Source organism: Bos javanicus, chromosome 22 (assembly GCF_032452875.1).
Source record: "Bos javanicus breed banteng chromosome 22, ARS-OSU_banteng_1.0, whole genome shotgun sequence".
NCBI lineage: Eukaryota > Metazoa > Chordata > Mammalia > Artiodactyla > Bovidae > Bos > Bos javanicus.
In genome coordinates, this window is record NC_083889.1 from 52,044,101 (window position 1) to 52,061,766 (window position 17,666).

General features: G+C 35.5%; 1 protein-coding gene across 3 annotated transcripts in view; it reads left to right on the top strand.

Annotated features, from left to right (window-relative positions):
- SMARCC1 (SWI/SNF related, matrix associated, actin dependent regulator of chromatin subfamily c member 1) overlaps positions 1–17,666 on the top strand; it is a 124,839-nt gene that overhangs the window by 25,175 nt on the left and 81,998 nt on the right. For all 3 annotated transcript variants that reach the window (XM_061397641.1, XM_061397642.1, XM_061397643.1), the window contains exons 6-9: positions 2,598–2,667; positions 7,587–7,656; positions 10,939–11,014; positions 15,779–15,904. In XM_061397641.1, the coding sequence (XP_061253625.1) occupies positions 2,598–2,667; positions 7,587–7,656; positions 10,939–11,014; positions 15,779–15,904 (342 nt within the window). The remainder of the gene's footprint in view (positions 1–2,597; positions 2,668–7,586; positions 7,657–10,938; positions 11,015–15,778; positions 15,905–17,666) is intronic.

Consider the following 17,666-nt stretch of genomic DNA (forward strand, 5'->3'; position numbering starts at 1 on the left):
GAGATTCCTGGTTTCAAGATCCCTTCCCTAACATTCTATGAAAGTAATAATAAGATCAGATGATCAGGCCTTTGCTCAAGCATTCAAAATGCACTAATAACTCTATTGATTGATCACTTACAGTGTGCCTCTCACTGTTGTTAGCTCATTGTGTCTATTAACCTAGTCCTAACAAAATTATTGTAAAACACATTTTATTGTTACCACTTTATTTCACAGAAGACACTGAAGCACAAAAACATGACAAGCACATGACTTGTCCCATGTCATGTTAAGTAGTACATGGTAGAGCTAGGGTACAAACTCAGGCCTCTCTGATGGACTCTGGAGGCCAGAGTCCTCAATAGTGTGCTCTTCTGACTGCTGCCTCACACATTAGATGCTGACATTCCCTTTTTAACCTTTCCTCTGGCTGTTAGAAGTGTGCTCTAATACTTCTGGTGATTGTGAATTCTTTGCCTTCTTTGGTAGCTATTTCATCTTTACATGGGTCAGTGGTAAAGAATCTGCCTGCCAATGCAGGAGACGCAGGTTTGATCCGTGGGCCAGGAAGATCCCCTGGGGTAGGAAATGGCAACCCACTCCAGTATTCTTGTCCAGAAAGTTCCATAGAGAGAGGAGCCCAGTGGCCTACAGTCCGCGGGGTTGCAAAGAGTTGGGCACAACTGTGCATGCACAAGCACAAGAGTCGTTTTTAGATAGCCCTAAATCTGAGAAGTTTATAAAGTTTTCTTTCCATTGAAAATTGCATTATAGTGTTTTCTGATTGTAATATTTAGTAAATACTCATTGTCAAAGACAAAATTAGATAATATGTTAATGTGCTACTTATACCTGATTTTAAAACTTCTTGTTATTTTTATGGTTTCTATAATGAGCATTTTTTAAAAAGCATTTATTTATTTGGCCAAGTTGGATCTTGGTTGCAGCATGTGGGATCTTTATTTTTTTTTATTTTTTTATTTTTTTACTGTATGTCCTTGTAGCTTGTTTATTTTATATGTAGTAGTTTGTACCTCTTTTTTTTTTTATGTTTTTAAATTTTTATTCCTTTATTTCTCATGTGTTCCCCATCCTGAACCCTCCTCCCTCCTCCCTCCCCATACCATCCCTCTGGGTCGTCCCAGTGCACCAGCCCCAAGCATCCAGCATTGTGCATTGAACCTGGACTGGCATCTCGTTTCATACATGACATTTCCACATGTTTCAATGCCATTCTCCCAAATCTTCCCACCCTCTCCCTCTCCCACAGAGTCCATAAGTCTGTTCTATATATCAGTGTCTCTTTTGCTGTCTCGTATACAGGGTTATCGTTACCATCTTTCTAAATTCCATATATATGCGTTAGTATACTGTATTGGTGTTTTTCCTTCTGGCTTACTTCACTCTGTATAATAGGCTCCAGTTTCATCCACCTCATTAGAACTGATTCAAATGTATTCTTTTTAATGGCTGAGTAATACTCCATTGTGTATATGTACCACAGCTTTCTTATCCATTCATCTGCTGATGGACATCTAGGTTGCTTCCATGTCCTGGCTATTATAAACAGTGCTGCGATGAACATTGGGGTACATGTGTCTCTTTCCCTTCTGGTTTCCTCAGTGTGTATGCCCAGCAGTGGGATTGCTGGATCATAAGGCAGTTCTATTTCCAGTTTTTTAAGGAATCTCCACACTGTTTTCCATAGTGGCTGTACTAGTTTGCATTCCCACCAACAGTGTAAGAGGGTTCCCTTTTCTCCACCATGTGGGATCTTTAGTCGAAGTGTATGGAATCTAGCGCCCTGACCAGGCCCCCTGCACTGGGAGCACAGAGTCTTAGCCACTGGACCACCAGGGAAGTCCCAAGAATGAGCATTTTTTGTGTGTAACTGACTTCAAGTCATGGGACTTCTCTGGTGGTCCAGTGGTTAAGATTCTGTAATCCCAATACAGGGAGCATGGGTTCTATCCCTGGTTGGGGAACTAAGATCCTGCATCCCGTATGTCTCCCCCCCCCCCAAATAATAATAATAAAATAAAAATAGATGACTTCCACGTCATGTTCTAGACTGTATATAGTATTCTAGCTGTGGCTTAGCCAGAACTTGACTTCAGCATTCTGTCATTGACTTAAGACAGCAGTAGCATACATATATACTGGAGTGAAGTCAAATGTCCATCTTGTATGTATGTGGCCCTAGCTTATGACTTGTGGCCTTAAACTTGGATTGATTCACTTCAGGTAACATTGATAATTTGTGATGACTTTGGAATAGCTTGCAAAATTAGTTGAAGGTATCCAAATTACTGATAAGGTTACCCAGAGAGAGAGAGTTCTGAAGAGAATAAGCCAAGAGTTAGCTAATACATGAGCATTATTTTCCTATACAAAATATAAACTGTATATAGATAATTTGTTTTTGTTTCTTCTTGTTAATCATTATCCCTTGCCTTGAATAAAAATAATAAAAATGTTATAGTCTTAAAATAGTGCTGTTAAAATTTAAGGTGTAGAATAATGCCCCTGTAATTCCCAGGCAGTTTGCATCTGGCATCTCATAATTTGTTTGTCGTATGTTTTATTTTTACATTACTTGTTCATTTGCTTTCCAGGGAACATTTACTGATGAGAAGTCAAAAGCTTCCCACCACGTTTATCCATATCCTTCCTCACAAGAGGATGGTAAGTTAATTTTTGGTTATGAACTAATAAACTGATACTTCACTAGATTTTTAAGTTATGTCAAGTGGTTTAAACAATATGACCAGCTTTTTAAAGATAAGAGACTTCTGGGGACTTCCTGGTGGTCCAGTGGTTAAGAACCTGCCATGCAATGGGGGCTATGCAGGTTCAGTCCCTGGCTGGGGAACTAAGATCCCACATGCTACTGGCAACTACCAAGTCATGCCTGCCTTGAATAAGACTGGATGCAGTGATATAAATTAATAAATAAATATTTTAAAAAATAAAAGAAAATAAAGATAAGATACTTTTAAGTATTAAATTTCATTGATAAGTTAAGTTTGTAGGGGTTTTTAATTTTTGCTGAGTTATGATTAGCAAGCTAACTCTGTGATACCCATTTTTCTAATCATTAGACTTATTTCTTTGTTGGTAATCATTATCTGGTTGTTAAGTCTAGGCCAGCCTTATATATTAACTTTGTTAATGTTTGCTGTACCTCTTGTGTTCTGAAAATTAAGAGAAATTGCAAGATAAAGGAATATCTCTTGGGAAGATTGGCTTACTGTCTAAATAGGGCCCCTCAGCAATATTTTAGTTTGGTGAATTTATAGTGATTCAGATTTTGATCTTTAACTCGGCTGTCATGAAAGTTAATTTTGTCATTGGCCAGAGTTCATTAGACTTATGAAAAATGATTTTGTACCTTTTACAAAGATTTGTGCTAACCATTCTTTTAAAGGTTGGAAAGTTGGGAAACAAGCTGTGAGTTAGTCAACCAGGTTAACTAATTTAGATTGAGAGATCTCTTATAGGGATCAAGTCTCTGGTAAAGCACATCATATCCCTTTAGGACATCTTATATGAAAAGCCAAATTATATCAGATTTGAATGACTAATTACCCCATGTTGAGCGTTTTTTCCTGACCAGTGCAGTTATGCTAGAAGTCAATAACAAAAAGATTACCAGATAATCCTTGTATGCTTGAAAGTTAAGAAACATATTACCATATAATCCATGGGTCAAAGAAGAAACTATAATGGAAATGGGAAAACTTTGGAGCTGAATAATTATGAAGTGAATAATAAAGTGTGAGAACATTAAATTTTGTAGGATGCAGCCGAAGCTATGCTCAGAGGGAAAACTTTATCTTTAAATGCACGTATTAGGAAAAAAGAAAGACTGAAAATTCAGTGGTTCACAAGAAATTTATCTGAAGAATTTAGAGAAACAACAGCAAGTTGAACCTACAAGAAGAAGGAAATAATAATAAAGACAAGGGCAAAACTTAATGAACTAGAAAGTAATAATAGCAAGATGATGAACGGTGTCAGAAACGGTTCTTAGAAAAAACTAATAAGACAAAATCGTGTGACATCAGCAACAGAAAGAGAAAGAATAATGTCAAGAATGGAAGGGGGCCATCACTACAGCTCCAACAGATAACCATAGTTGTAAGAGGTTAGATTGGTTGGTTGCTTGCTCGTGCTTTTGGTGTCAAATGTAGGAAACCATTTCCTAAATCCAGAGTCATGAAGTTTTACACTTGTCTTTCTTCTAAGAGTTTTATAGTTTAGCTATGGCATTCAGGTCTTTTCATTATCCGTTTTGATGCAGAAATCTTGATTTGATTTGTAACAGTCACAATTTTAGCTCTGTGATTATGATACTTTTATAAAATGTGAAACCTCACTCTGCCTTCCCTGTTTAATTGGTGGTTTCTCAGATTTTTATCCTTTTAGGTAATAGCAGTTGGTTTCCACTAGATGGAGGTGGTGAATTAGCTGTGTATATAGCATTCTGTTGTTGGCTAACTCTCCTCCAATAAGGCTGGTATGGAACTTTTAGGTTATGAACTTTTTGAAAAAAATTACCTTTTACAAAAGACTTGAACTGTAATTGTTATATCTAGATTTCTTATTCATGCTGGTTTTGTTTTTCTCCTTTGTTTAACACAACCTGGATTACTACATACTGATGGTTGTTTGGTATGTTGCTGTCAGTAGTTATGGTAATTGTTAGGAGATAGCATTTTGATTTTAATATATTGGAAGCTATTTTTTAATGTAAGATATGCTTCTTCACATATAGGATTTACCTTAGAGAAGCTGACAAGTAAATGTTGACTCTCAGCAAAGCTCTGTGTTGGGCTTATTACATATACCGTTTTAGGTAACTGCGGATGATAACAGTACCAGCCTCAGCACATTACAACCATGTTGTAAAACTCTTTCAAATGCAGTATGCCTTTTATATAGATTAGTTAAGTTTAAAATAAAAGGTGATATTTAAGATATTAGTAATATTTTGAATATGGTATGCTAAAGGGGGCACAAAATAAAACCATAAAGGTAGTAAATTATGAAATTTGAGGAAAATCAAGTGGCGAACTTTGTGTATCAGGATAGTGGGAATAAGAGTGAGTAGGTCAGAGAACATGAGTCTAATTTAAAGAGTTTTGTTTTTATTTGGTGAGTGAAGCAGAGGGTAAACAAATTTTGATGGTTTGGTGAAGAAAGATGGAGAATTTTCCTGGGAGCCGATTCCTGGGATACCTGATAAAAGGAAACTGGTTAGAGAACAGGAACCATTGGGAAGGTCTCAAATTGCTGGATGAAGGCATGTGTAACCACTGTCTGGGATAAATCCACATATCAGGAGAGCACAGGAGATAAGTCAAATGGCAAACCAGGATGGTCCATATCTTTAACAGTCAAGGGAAGATAAGGAAAACATTTCCAAATACAAGCGGTGGGCAGTGGAATTTTTCTACAGAAAGTAAAGCCTGATATAAGGCATTTGGTCAATCAGGAAATAATTGATAACGTTTGAGAATGGAATTTCAGTAACTTGCAAATGAGAGCAAGTTGTAGAGTTGGTGGAAGATCACCATTGCCCCAGAATGTATGACAGGGAAAAGAAACTGGAGATGGTTTGGGTTGTGTTTTTCATTGGTGGCTTTACAGTATATTTCTGGGCAGAGCACATAGTTGAGTTAAGACCTGGTAGGGATAAAGGGATTGGTTTAAGAACATGGGTTGAATTACTGCTTTTAGCAGAAAGAATGTGTACTTCCTCAGAGAAGAAAAGAGAATTTTAAAAAATTTAGATACTATTTAGAAGAGGAAAACAGACTATATCTTGTTCAAAATAAATTATTTAGATAGACAGAAAAGCCCCTTAGGTTTTCTTATCTGTTCTTAATTTTTTTTGTTCTCTGACTTGATAATTTTAAATGACTAGTTTTTAAAAACTTTTGGAATTTTATATTGGAGTATAGTTGATTAGCAATATTGTGTTAGTTTCAAGTGTACAGCAAAGGGATTCCATTATACATATACATGTATCCTCAAACCACCAGTTTTTGAGTTTGCTTTCTTTCTTCTGATTGGCCAAGTCTGATGTTGAACCCCTCTAGAGAATTTTTCAGTTTCGTTCTTGTAATCTTAAACTCCAGAATTTGTTTGGTTCTTTTTTTATGGTTTGAATCTCTTTGTTGATAATTCTTATTTTGTTCATACATTGTTTTCCTAGTTTTGTTTAGTTGTTTTAAGTGTGTTCTCTTGTAGTACTTTGAGCTTCTTTAAAATGATAATTTTGAATTTGTCAGGTAATCCATAGATGTTTGTTTCTTTACGATTGATTCATTTTATTCCTTTGATTGGCCCTTTTTCCCTTTCACTTCCTGTATTTTTTTTTTTTTCCCTGTTGTGTTTTGTGCATTTGGATAAAGAGCTGCATCTCTCAGTCTTTATGGCCTGGCTTGATACAGGCAAAGACTTGCACAGATAAGCCCAGCTTGAGACCTGGCATCCATCAGACAGTTTCTGGGCTTGAATATATGATTTCTCAGAGAGCTTTGCTAGTTTCTCTTTCAGGAAATTATAATCTCTTGCTCTCTCTAGTGTCTGACTGCCGTACCACAAGTTTGCTGTTGCTGCAACAAGCCATTGAGTGAACTCTTGATTTGTGGGTGCCCAGGCTTTCAGAGTATGCTGGTTTCCCATCAACACTGAGTTCGTTGAGACAGAAACCTGTCCTATAGGTTTGTGGACTTCATGGCATTAGTCAGTGAAGCTGGGGCTATTCCCTGTTGATGTTGGCAATGAGAAGCCAGTTTTACTTAGCTGATTTCACTTGGTTTTTCTGTTCTGCTTTTTTGCAAGATTCAAGGGGTTATCACCTCATTAGTTCCTTTTTAGTACTGGAAATGGGTTTTTTAAGCTACCAGAATTTTCTAAGCTACCAAAGGAATCATAACAAGTACTGAAATGCAGATATGATTCAGCTATGATTAAATCAACAAGAATCATCTGATTATATACATGTGCATCTCTTTTTGTTCAGAAAACTTGAAAGTATCTACACTATGTCATATTGTTTACACTCTTGTTGGGTGGGCTAAAATAACAGGAAGTCATTCACATATAATCAAGTATTATTGCTAAAACTTCTGATATAGCACTATGAAGTGCTGTAGGATACCAGAGAAAGTGAATCTGGAGGGAAAAGAGCAATTGGTAAAACTTTCATCAAGGAGCTGAAGCATGGCTTACACATTGAAAGATGTGTCATAATTGCAAAGCTTACCAGAAAAATGAAGGAGCGGTTCTGTGTGGGAAAGGAAGCTGTAAAGAACATAGTGGTCTTGATTTGGGTGGATCTGGCGACAAATAGGCAGGTGGGTGGGAGGGGGGAGTATTTTACTGAAGTAGACAGTTGGTTTTATCAAGAGTGATGGATAATAGACCTAGAATCTAGTAAGTCTGAATAACCAGTGAAAAACCTCCCCTTAATAAGGAATTTTTGGAGGAGCTTCTAGCAAACCAAAAACTCTAGGTAGAAATTAAGTCCAAGAAATAGTTGATTCATCTCTTCTGTCAGATTGACTAAAGTTTTTTCTCTTTTTCCCTTTCAGAAGAGTGGTTGAGACCTGTGATGAGAAAAGACAAGCAGGTGTTAGTACACTGGGGGTTTTACCCTGACAGGTAATGTTGAAATGTCCTTAGACCTGGTATATAAACAGTTTCATCAGTTATTTATATATAGTTTTGCTTTCTGAGTAGTAACAATTTTGTTGATTTGTTTTAGTCAGTGAACTCAGTTCTTTTGAGTATTCTCTTACTGACTTTCATATTTATTAAGTTACTGAGTTCAGTGGAGTTCACAGGCTTTATTTATCTTAAACTGATAAGTTTGCTGTGTTTGTCAAGACAGTCTTTAAGTAATCAGTCTAATACCAACTGCTAATTTGGATTTGTTTCCTTTAGGAAATGAATATTTCTTCTGGATGTTTTAATGACTTGTTAGTTTTATTTATTTTTAAAAAATAGGCCATTTTATTAAAAAATAGGTCATTTTATTTTTCAGTTTATGGATTCTTTATTAAGGATGAAATTATGTATAAAATGAAGCATGTACCATAACTCATACTGTGTTTCAGTATCTAGACGTGAATTAATGTTATAAACAAGAACTAATGTCATTGAAAATAGTGGCTCTTATTATTAATGTTATGGCTGCACAGAGGGAATGTAGGAAAAGGATAACCTTTCACGTCCTTTATCTTAAACCTGTGGTAGAGCTGTTCACGTGTTCATTTCACTTTTGTCAAATGAACAGACTCTCCGTTGTGGGTTTTTCATGTTAGACCAGTCTTCTTTCATCTGTATCCACATCCATTTTTAGCCTTTGCTACCACATTTTTGTTAGCAAATCCAAGACATCATTTCAGTATTTCAGTTATAAATATTTCAGTATGCATTTCTGAAAGATAAGTTTTTTGTTTTATTTTTTAAGAAATAAGCATAAAGCCAGTTTCAAACCTAAAAAATTTCAGGGAATTCCTTAATGTCAGATATCAAATCATTGACACATGATACATTTGATTAATTGATAAGATTGATGTTTGTTAGAATTAGAATTTAAACACATCTTATGTTGTTTTATTTCCTAAGTATTTTTCAGTTCTCCCTGTGTCTTCACCCCTCCTTACAGTGTATTACTCAAGAAATTGGGTTATTTGTCGTGCAGATTTTACCACACTGGGATTTTTTATGGCGTCACTGTGATGTGTTTGAACGTTTCTCCATTCTCTGGGTCTAGAGTTGATCAGAATCTATTTCAGTTTAGGAAAGGAACAAAACTTGCATAGGTGTGTGTTCTTCATCAGGAGACATATAATGTCTTGGTTATGTGGTGTGTTTAAGTTAATCTGTTTGAGTAACTTTATTTTACTTGTTAAATATATTTTTTTGAGAAAGAAATACATTTTTTGGTATCTTCAAAATTTAAAGAACAGTTTTTATACAAGTTGAGTTAATTAGAACCAAGATCAAGTTAGCTTGCTTGTCAACCTTTTCTGAACTATAATTGACCACTTTACATGAACTAACATTTTTTAAAAAATAATAATATTTAGGTAAATTCTTTCTAGAGAACATATCTTATCTCAAGGCTTTAGGTATTCACGGCACTATTAAACTTTTCAGCATTATAAGAACTGTCACAGGAACTATTGGAGTTTGAAACACTTAGGTGGAAACTCAAATCTATGCCAAGCTCCATAAAGCACAGGATTGAAACGAATTTTATAGTTAACACTTTATAAGACATGTTAGCCTTTTTGCTAGGCTTTTGTTTATAAATCAAATAAATTGTAATGGCTAGCTCATGTCTTATCTTCTCAAGGGACCTTGTTAGTTCATTATCTTTAGAAACTTAGTTTGTGTCCTCACTTCTTGGGCAGCATTTTCTCACTAAGACTTAAAGAATATAAGTTTTAATCACCATCATAATCTTTACCTGTTATAGTTAGTTATTTGGCAGAGGAACTTTTTTCCTGCCAGTTCATGTTTAAATGTTCCTAGAAAACTTACCACAGTGCTGTTTATAGGTATGTTGAGCTGTACTTGTTCCAGATGCTTTTGAACTAACTTTTAAGAAGTGGCTAAAGCCAGCCAGTGCTTGTTACCGTATTTATATTTCATTTAGTTATGACTTAGTTCTATAATGATTTATTGGCCAATATAGGAGCATTGATAAAGTAGGTAACTTGGTAGGTAATTTTATACTTATTTCAAGGTTGTAGCGGGGGAGGGGAGTAATTTATATCAGTGTGTTGGATTTCACTGATAAGAGAACCATTGAGCAGAGACATGTGAAGATAGGAGGGAGTGAGCTAGGTGTATATCTGGGTAGTGAGGAGCATATATAAAGGGTGTGAAGGGACCCCCGCTTGGTGTATGTAAAGCACATTACTAAAGCCCATGTGGTTGAGTATAACATGAGTGAGAGGGAGTACTAGGAGATGAGGTCATAGGACCAGATCATGAAGCCTTGGCAAACCAGTGTAAGGATTTTGACTTTTAACTCTTGAGTTCAGTGCGAGTTGGAAGGTTTTAAACAGTGAGTGGTGTGGACTGACAGCTTTTAAAAGAAACTGCTCTGGTTGTTCTGTGAAAAATGGAATCCCAGGGGCTTTGCCCCAGAGTGGAAGTGTCAGAAGTTAGATAGATTCCAGACATAATTTGAAGGTGGAAGTGATAGAAGTTGTTGATAATTTGATTATAGGATGCAATTGAGAGTGAAGTCAAGGATATCGTCCAAGGATTTTGGCCATAACAACAAGAAAAGTGGAATTGGGATTTTTTGCTAGGTCATGTTGTTGGGGTTGGGATGGCATTATATGTTGACTTCTGAGTGTATTAAGTTTGGAAGCTTTATTTGACATATAATGAGAGATGTGGAATTGGCAATTGAATTTATGAGTCCAGAGTTCAGAGAAGAGGGAAGATAGGCAGATACAAGATTTCAAGTCATCAGTGTATGTTTGAAGCCGTGGAACTGCATGAGATGATCATCAAGGGATTGAATAGGTAAGAGGATTGTTCCAAAAAGTGAAACTTGGGGCTTCAGTGTTAAAGAGATTTGGGAGGAGAGGAGAAACTAGCCATAGAGACAGAGGAGAGGCTAGTGTCCAGAAGGAATGCCAGATAATAGCTCTGTCTTAGAGGACAAGTAAGGGACATCCTTTGAGGAGTGGTTAACATGTTAAAGTTCTGTGCACAGAGGCTTAACCTTTGGGTTTCACGACGTGAAGATTACTGTAGACCTCTGCAGGAGAGTTTTCTTGTTAGAGTGTTAGAGACAAAAGAATGTGATAATTTGCTATTACTGGATCCTAACAGTATTTCTAAAATGTGTTTTTACCTCTAGATCAAAGTGAATGAATTTGGGTTCTAATTTCTTTTTCCATTTTTTTTTTATAGCTATGATACTTGGGTCCATAGTAATGATGTTGATGCAGAAATTGAAGATCCACCGATTCCAGAAAAACCATGGAAGGTGAGAGATCCTTTTTAAAACAGAATTTTTTAAAAAGTAAAAACAAAATTTACTGTTTCATAAGTTAATAACTCTTCTTAGCTATTCTTAACAACAGTGTTTTAAAGAAATATATACAGAGTGATGACTTTTCTTTCTTATCATCCTATTAAGAGATACCTATGGTCTTGAAGACCTCATTATCCAGGTCTTAGATCAGATGTCTGCAGTGATGTTTGAGGACACCTCAAAGCCAAGTTCGATTGTGGTTTGAGATATTGAGAAAGGAGTGTTAGAAGTGGAGTTGAACATTGTTGATGTCATTTAGGAAGGCTAGGAGCAGTGCTTGCTTGACTTTTATATAGACTCATCTTACTGTTCATTTCTATTATAATGTTTTCAGCTTTTAGTGTGGAAATAATTTTGAAAGTTGCAAGAATAGTACAAAGCAAAGCACTGTTTTATATTCTTCTTCCAGATTCCCCTCTTATTAATTATTGAAATAATTTATTACCTGATACAGGACCCATATTCCATTTTCACGAATTGTCCCGTTGATACAGTAAGCTTTATTGTATATTTAAGTTTTTACCCTGATCCAGGATCCAATTCAGGATCACACATTACATTTAGTTGTTACATCTCTATTCTATTTTAATCTGAAACTTGCAGCTCTTTTTTTTTTTTCTTCTGTGACATTGTCATTTTTGAAATACATAGGTTGTTGTTATAGTTGTAGAAGGTCCTTGAATTTTAGTTTGTATGTTTCCTCATTATTACATTCAAGCTGTGCACTTTGGGCTGCAGAATTCCATACCTAATACTGTAGCCTTCTCAGTGCATCATACCAGACACCTCGTATTGTCCATTTTCCCCATTATGGCTGATGGTTGGATCATTTGTTAAGATACTATCTGCCTGGTTTTCTCACTGTAACATCACCATTTTTCTCATCAGCATTTAAGATATTTTATAGGGAAAAACTTTGAGAGTGCAGAAATACCCTTTTTTTAAATTGAATTTCTGTCTGAAGGTTTGCTCATCCATGAATAATTTCTGTGACTGATGCTGTCTGTTTGCAGTGGCATTTCACAGTGGGGACAACTCTTCCATTCTCCCTTGATATGTGTCTGTGCTCTGCATGCACTCACAGAACACTGACAGTACTACTTCATTTTGATGAATTATCTGAATTTGGCCAGTGGAAACTCCTTTAAGCTGCCTCCTGTGATCTTTTGGCATTGTTTGATTCATTTTTGCGTACCTCGTACTTTTCTGGGACAAAAGATGTTCCAAACTCTTTTTGTAATGTCCCTATCCTAGTGTTTTTACAGGTAGCTCTTTTCCATGAGTGATTATATGTGATTTTTATTGACTTTTACATAGGATAAGCAACACTTGAATTGGATCTAAGTGTTATATTTTAGACCTGGTTCAGCCTATTTCTAATTGTGTGACCTTCAGAGAGATAGCCTTTGAGCTTTAGATTCCACATGGAGTTAGCAAAAATTACTTTTTGTTTTAAATAAACTTTTAATTTGGAAATGATTTCAAACTTACAGAAAAGTTGCAAGAAAAAGAATAGTACTTGGCATACCTGTATACCCATTATCCACATTTGCCTGTTAACATTTTACTCCCTTTTTGAATTACTATTTGATACTTGCATATAAATATTTTTTCCAAATCATTTGAAGTAAAGATGTATATGGAATGGGTCTTTAGGTATTTTAGTCTACTGTTCGTATTTCATTGTTGCCGCTTGATCTGGTCATTTTTTAAAAATAAATTTGTATTGGAGCATAGTTGATTTTCAGGGTTGTGTTCTTCTGTACAGCAGAGTATATATCAGTTATACATATATCCAGTCTTTCTTAGATTCTAGTCACATATAGATCGTTACAGAGTATTGAGCAGAGTTCCCTGTGTTACACAATAGGTTCTTATTATCTGTTTTATGTAGAGTAGTGTGTTTATGTCAATCTCCCCCCTTTCTCCCTTGGTAACCATGTGTTTGTTTTCTGCATCTGCCTGTTAGCTTTGTCACCTTTTCATGTCACCTTTTCTTTCACTTCTGGTGTTTCTTCTATGAAGTGCTTGTTTCTACCTCTTGCTTTTTTCCATTGCATCGTCTTTTTCTTTGTGGATATTATTTAGATATTCTGCATAAGAACATGCATGGTTATATCATCAGTTACTTGTATTAAAAATAGATTTTCCTAGTAAGCTTAGCTTTTTGTTTTTCACTACTGAGGTCATCTTAATATTTTCCTATATCATCTTGAAAAATTATTCTTTAGTTTTGCATTTTGTATATAGATCTTTAATCTTCTTGGAATTAATTTTTTAACATGTTACGATGTAGGAAAGATTTTTTCTTGATGTGGTGTTAGATCACCTCTCCATTCAGGGTGGGAAAATATTGAACCTGGATTTCTCTCCCAATGACCCATGCCATTTCTGTCAAAAGTAAGCTTTTACACAAGTCGTGGTTTGTTTCTTGCAGTTATGAAGTTTAATTAGTTGATTTGTTCTGAGTAGTACTCCCACTTTTTTCTTCAGGAGTCTCTTGGGTCTTTGCACTTTTGTATAAAGTTAAGAATCAGTTTGTTGAGGTCCATATTAAACTCATTGAAGTTTTGATTGGAATTAACATTTAATCTGTAGAACAACCTGGAGAGAACTGACGTCTTTACAGTATTGAGTGTCTCAATTTGTGGAAGCAGTTTATCTCCCTATTTATTTAGATCTTTTATATCAGTAAAGTTGTATAATTCTCTTCAGATTTCACTGATGGTCTCAGAATAATCTATAGTAATTATACATTTTGAAATTTTTTCCTCTACTAAGTCTGATATATGGAGTGTCAATTGGATAAAACTATGTTTCCCTTTGACAAAGATTGGCAAATTGTATCCTCTTACATAAATTAAAGCCACCTGTTTTTGCATATAAAATTTTAATAGATCACCAAACCCCTTCATTTATATATATTCTGTGGCTGATTTCACACTATAGCAGCAGAGTTGAATAGACCTGGAGAACATATGGCTTGCAAGCCTAAAATGTTCACTATCTGACCCTGCAGTAAAGCGTGTCAATTCCCTCTGTATTTGTATTGTTCCATTATCTTCAGGGAAGATGATTTTTAAAAACAACAACAAAAACCACCCTTAAATGTAACTGAAGAGGTTATATCCAAACCATTCTCTCATTGAAAACTGGAAAAAGAAAGTGAAGTGTCTTATGTAGAATATTGAGTTTTAAGCCAACTTTTTCAGTCTCCTCTTTTACTTTCATCAAGAGGCTCTTTAGTTCCTCTTCACTTTCTGCCATAAGGGTGGTGTCATCTGCATATCTGAGGTTATTGATATTTCTCCTGGCAACCTTGATCCAGCTTGTGCTTCATCCAGCCCAGCATTTCACATGACGTACTCTGCATAGAAGTTTAGAACTTATACACTAAATCACAAGTTTAGGACTGGGCTTGATAGCAGTTTACCATAGTATCATTTTATAGGTAAGGAAACTGGGCTGGTTTTATGTAAGATTGTACAACCTATTATATTATTCTGATGCGAAGGAGTTTTTATGAGAAAGATTAATAGAGCATAGTAGTTTAAGAGCTTAGGCACAACTCAGTGCAAATCTAAGTTTTCTCTCTAGTAGGGTAGGTAATTGGGCAGCTTACTGACACTCTGCCCCTTTTGCTCATTAGAAGACTGGAGAGGCTAACTTGCATTGCTTTAGAGGGATTAAATGAGATCATATTGTTTGTAAGGTGTTCAGCAGAATGACTCATACTGTCCTAACATACTTTCTTAAGAGAATTCTACCAAGGTCTGATGGATAGCAAAGAATGTACAATGTGAATCTTCCTCTCTGCTTTTAAAATATATATATTCTTTTCAGTACTTTGAAAAACTATTAAGTTTTCAAATGCTGTAACATTTGAAATTTATCTAAAATTTATCTTTTGTAATTACTTAGAATGTTATTGAATGTATAAATATAGATACATCCTTTATGCATAAGGAAATGATTTTCTTGGGCCTTCTGTTTTTGAATGTTTTTGTCACTGATTTTTGTGAAGATAAAGATGCAGCGATTAGTGAAATCAACCACATAGTGAAATACGAATACCATATGGTATCACTTATATGTAGAATACAAAAAAAAATTTACTCCTAGAAACAGTGGAAAAGTGGATTCCAAGGATTGGGAAATAAGAGAAATAGGAAGACTAGTTTTCGCTGTAAGATGAATTAGGTCTGAGGAGCTAATGTCAAATATGAAAAAAGTTGAAAGCAGTGTATTTTAGACTTGAAATTTGCTGAGTAGGCTTAAATGCTCTCATATGTTCATACTAACACACACACGAGATAAATATGTGCAGGGATGGATTCACTGGGGCGGGGAATCCGTCACAAAGGGTACACATGTCAAATCACAGTGTATACCTTAAATGCCTTCGCTTTTATTTTTCAGTTATATCCTAATAAAACGAAATAAAAGAGGACATGATTATAAACTTTAAGGGTCTTGATTATCAAAACCTCAGTGCACACAAAACTAGTGATGCTTTTTTACTATTTGCTCAATCAAAGACGTGGAATAAAAATTAGACATGGTTAAGTTGCTACTCATATGTCATTAAGTCTTATATTTTTAAACTATATGAATTGAAGCTTTAAGTATAATAAATCAGCTTGTTTCATTTTGAGTACTTTAAAACTCTAGCAGTTTATTATTTATGTAGCTCTTAATGCTTTGATGTGATTTTAGGTTCATGCAAAATGGATTTTGGACACTGATGTTTTCAATGAATGGATGAATGAGGAGGATTATGAGGTGGATGAGAACAGGAAGCCCGTGAGTTTTCGTCAGCGAATTTCAACAAAGAATGAAGAGGTATTTGGTTCGGCACCATTTTTTTTTCTCTTGGTGTTTTCTTCCTTGGCCTGTATCTTATCAAATCTTATTAATAAACTAACGTACAAAGCAAGGCTCATCAGCCATCAAGTGTCTATAAAAAGTTACTAAATGACCATAATGACCATCTCAGGAGCTGGTGTCTCCCAAAAAGGAGCGTGACAGTCTCAGAGAGTCATTAAGGTTTAAAGTGGGTCATGCACTATGTAAGGCAGTACAACTGATTTTGGTTTCTAGATCTTGAGTATGAATTTTGTAAAGTAAATATCATTTTCCACAGGAAAACTGATTTAATTTTAATATTTTTTAATAACTTTGTTGGGCTTCCCAGGTAGCGCTAGTGGTAAAGAAACCGCCTGCTAATGCAGGAGATGTAAGAGAGGTTCTGTCTCTGGGTGGGGAAGATCCCTTGGAGGAGGGTGTAGCAATCCACTCCAGTATTCTTGCCTGGAGAACCGCATGAACAGAGGAGCCTGGTGGGCTACAGTCTAGGATCGCACAGAGTTGGAGATGACTGAAGTGAATTAGCACACACAATAAAATGTAGGCCTTAAAGATCTCAAAAGTTATAGTTCAGTTCTCTTTTGAGGTGGGCGAACTTGATAGTTAACACTTAATCCTTAAGCCACTTAGATATTTATCCATGTTTCCTTATAAGTTACAAGTTTAGAAGTGGGTGTGTCACTAGAGAAACACTTGAGACTGAGAAGAAGGCTGACGTGTTCGTGTTGGGTTATGACATTTTCAGATGGACACCTGTGAGTCCAGAAGTCTATTTTGCTGGGGACACTTAACATTTTTGCTTTTTGTCTTGTATTTTAGTTTTCTGAAAAAAAATCTTGAGACATAATACATTTAACAAATAATTTAGAACGTATAGTTCTTTTGTACCTATTTTCAGCCCTGAGACTTTCTTACTAAAACTGTTTGTCACACACTGAAGATTCTTTATTTTTAAGAAAAAAATATTTAAAAGCTGAGTCTTTTTCATATCTTTTAAATTCCTATTTTCTTTGGCATTTGACTTGAATTTTTTTAAAATTTTACTCTTCCCCCACTTATATTGTTGTTGTTCATTTGCTAAGTCATGTCCGATTCTTTGCAGCCCCATGAGCTGCAGCACACCACACTTCTCTGTCTTTCACTGTCTCCCTGAGTTTGTTCAAACTCATGTCCATTGAGTCAGCAATGCCATTCAGCCATCTCACTTACATGCTTATGTATTTGTTTCTCCTTAATGTATTTCAAGCCGAGTCTTTTGTTACTGGAAATACTCTGATTTCCACACTACATTATTGAATTGGCATATTCAGATCTACTCCTGCTCCGATTTAGGTTGTTTATTCACTTATTTTAGGGGGGATTATATAAAAACTAATATCCCCCTTTAAAACTTTTAACTTCAGACTATACAATCAGAGATACGTGGTTTAGATTTTCTTTAAAACTTCTCTGATCAGGGGATTTTCCCAGTGGTCCAGTGGTTAAGACACTGTGCTTTTACTGCAGAGGGAATGGGTTCAGTATCTTGTTGGGGAATTAAGATCCTGTATGCCACTTGGTTGTGGCCACACACAAACAAAAACTTCTTTGATTGGCCTGTAAGATAATCCACATTCTGAATTTGATGCTACAGAGCTTCTGAAAGGAAATGGATAGTTGTAAGCAGTATGAGGATACCAGAGGACACTGATGTTTAATTGATGTTTTAATCTCTGATTCTTTTTTTAACCTCAGATAC